The following is a 2,433-nucleotide window of genomic DNA, read 5'->3' on the forward strand; positions in this document are numbered from 1 at the left end:
TGTATATGTATATATATATGTATATGTATATATATATGTATATGTATATATATGTATATATATGTATGTATATGTATATGTATATGTATGTATATGTATATATATGTATATATATGTATATGTATGTCTAGAAGTTTGAAGAGTCTGATTGTTTGTTTTTCTCAGGATTCTGCAAACTTTTGCTCATACTTGTGTGTTTAATCTTTTATTTCCATCCTGACATCTTCACCAGTGTCGTCAATGCCTCCTCCTCCTCCGTCGCTGTCCCGACTCTCAGAAGAGGAGCTGAGGGAGTTGGAGGCGGAAGGCCGTCGGGGTCTCGAGGCCAGACTGCAGTGTCTGCAGAACATCCACACCCTGTTAGATGCAGCCATGCTCAACATCCACCACTACCTCAGCACCGTGGCCACCCTCAAGTAAAAACACCTCCTAAGATGTGGAGTAAAGCTGGAATAATGAATCTGACTCGTCTGCATGATAAGATTTTAGTTACAGGTGGAGTAAACCAGATCTGAAGCAGGCGTTGTGTTTTCTCCACAGTCCGCCTCGGGCTGAGAGCAGCGCTGGGGAAGCCAGCGGGACAAATCAGACTGAATCCTCTGCTGCAGGGGGGGAGGACGCGGAGAAGGACTCGTCCGTCTGTAAGTCACTCATCTCAGAACGTTTGAAAAACTAAAATCCAAGCAAACATCAGTCCAGAGTAGAGTTCAGGTGTGTTGCAGTAGGGAAACCTCTGGAAGCTGCAGGACTACCTGGCCCAGGAGACGTGGACTTGTCACATGTGGTCTTAAATGTTTTTAAACCCTCCCGCTGTCGTTTGTTCGCATGTCGGCAGAAATGCTCTGAAACTCCTGATCTTTCTGCTTCCAGCCGATCCAGCGAGCGGAGCCACCGTCTCCTCTCAACCCGCCGACTCCACTTCCTCGGCCTCAGACACGGAAAGGAAAGAAAAGATGGATGAAGGAGTGGTGGAGGATGAGGACGGAGAGCCAAACGCCGCTGAGCTGAGGCGTCGCCGCCTACGTAAACTAGAAACGGCGGCAGCATCGCCCTCGTCGCCACCGCCCCCTCTTCCGGACAACTGACCCACGAGACTCGGGCATATCGCTCTGGACCAACAGGAACTCTGAGCCGACTCGTGACTGCTTCGGTTCGCCGCCGCCTCGTGGCTCTCGCCTTCCACAGGCTGAGGGATCTAATGACGGCGAGTTGGACTCAGGCTGTCGGAAGTACTGTTTTCTCTGTCAGACAGCAATAGCACCTCCTTTTCCCTTCCTTCATGGTCGTCTTCCAAAGAACTGCAGGTGTTCGTGAGTTTAAATCAGGCAGCAGAGGCCTTCTCATGTCTCACCTGCGGTTGTGAGAGAGGCGACGTTTAGTTGTGTGTCTGCTAGTTTTACTGTTGACGTTTCCGCTTGCGTCTTCCATCTAATCCATACAAAGGTTACAAAGGGTTAACAAACCCACTGAAGGAGTGAAACCAGTCGGTGGCTTCTCCTTTTCTTTAACAAACATGGCTTCTCAGTTCAGTTCTAAACAAGCTGTAACATACTGATTGGTTTAAATGTGTACATACTGTATAAAGTTTTAATAGGAGGATCTGTACATACTGCAGAATAAACTTACTGAAACGCAGCAGCGGAGCACAGACATTGGTATGAATGTTGAACTGACAGGAATGTGTTTGTGAAACTCGTTTGGGGGCACTTTGTTGTTGCCTTTCAGTCTAAGTTTCGGCTGTTAAATTAAAAGTCAAACTGATAAAAAAAATTTAAAAAAAAAAAAGGTAAAAAGTCTGGACGTCACTTCTTTTCTAGATATTTTTACAACCGATCATTTTGCTACTGGCTCTCTATTTAGAAAAAAATACAACGGTAATTCTCTTTGTGTGCAGTTTTTTTTTCTTTGTTTTAAAACCTTATTTTTTATTTTTTGCTGTTTTAATTTGGGGGCGGACCCACAGGTGTTGCCAGCTCTGAAATCTGATTGGACAACCCAGATGATGGTGACTGCAGGTGTAACTCTGCCAGTCTGGAAGGCAGCTTAAAGTAGATTCCTAAATATCACAATAAAATATATATCATAATAAATTATTCTTCAAAAATTTAGACACGTGGCTGGACATTTCGAGAAATTATGTTCATGTTCAAGTAGAACTCCAGTTAGTAAGGCCATTTCCCTGATGTTAGCATGAAGCTACGTACCAGTGCAAATATAGTTTTATCTAGCTTAGTTGTGGGAAAACCATGTAATTTGGTTTTCAACGTGTGTATTTAGGGACTAAAACTCGAACTCTGTTAACCTACTTTTCACATTGGAGGTGAAAATAGACTGAAGATGTTGAGAGTGCCGGAGTTTTCGCGTTACTTAGCGCCGAGTAAGCTAGCGTTACATGCTGCAGTGTTGTGCCAGAAAAAGCACCCTTGCCTGAAA

General features: G+C 44.5%; 1 protein-coding gene across 1 annotated transcript in view; it reads left to right on the top strand.

The window, feature by feature from the left end:
* Nucleotides 1–1,507, top strand: part of syvn1 (synovial apoptosis inhibitor 1, synoviolin) — an 18,485-nt gene extending 16,978 nt beyond the window's left edge. The window contains exons 14-16 of the mRNA XM_079249478.1: nt 233–416; nt 541–641; nt 871–1,507. Coding sequence (XP_079105604.1) covers nt 233–416; nt 541–641; nt 871–1,085 — 500 coding nt within the window. The 3' untranslated portion in view covers nt 1,086–1,507. The remainder of the gene's footprint in view (nt 1–232; nt 417–540; nt 642–870) is intronic.
* The last annotated feature ends 926 nt before the right edge of the window (nt 1,508–2,433 follow it).

This window comes from Telmatherina bonti (assembly GCF_933228915.1).
Source record: "Telmatherina bonti genome assembly, chromosome: 12".
In the NCBI taxonomy this organism is placed as follows: domain Eukaryota; kingdom Metazoa; phylum Chordata; class Actinopteri; order Atheriniformes; family Telmatherinidae; genus Telmatherina; species Telmatherina bonti.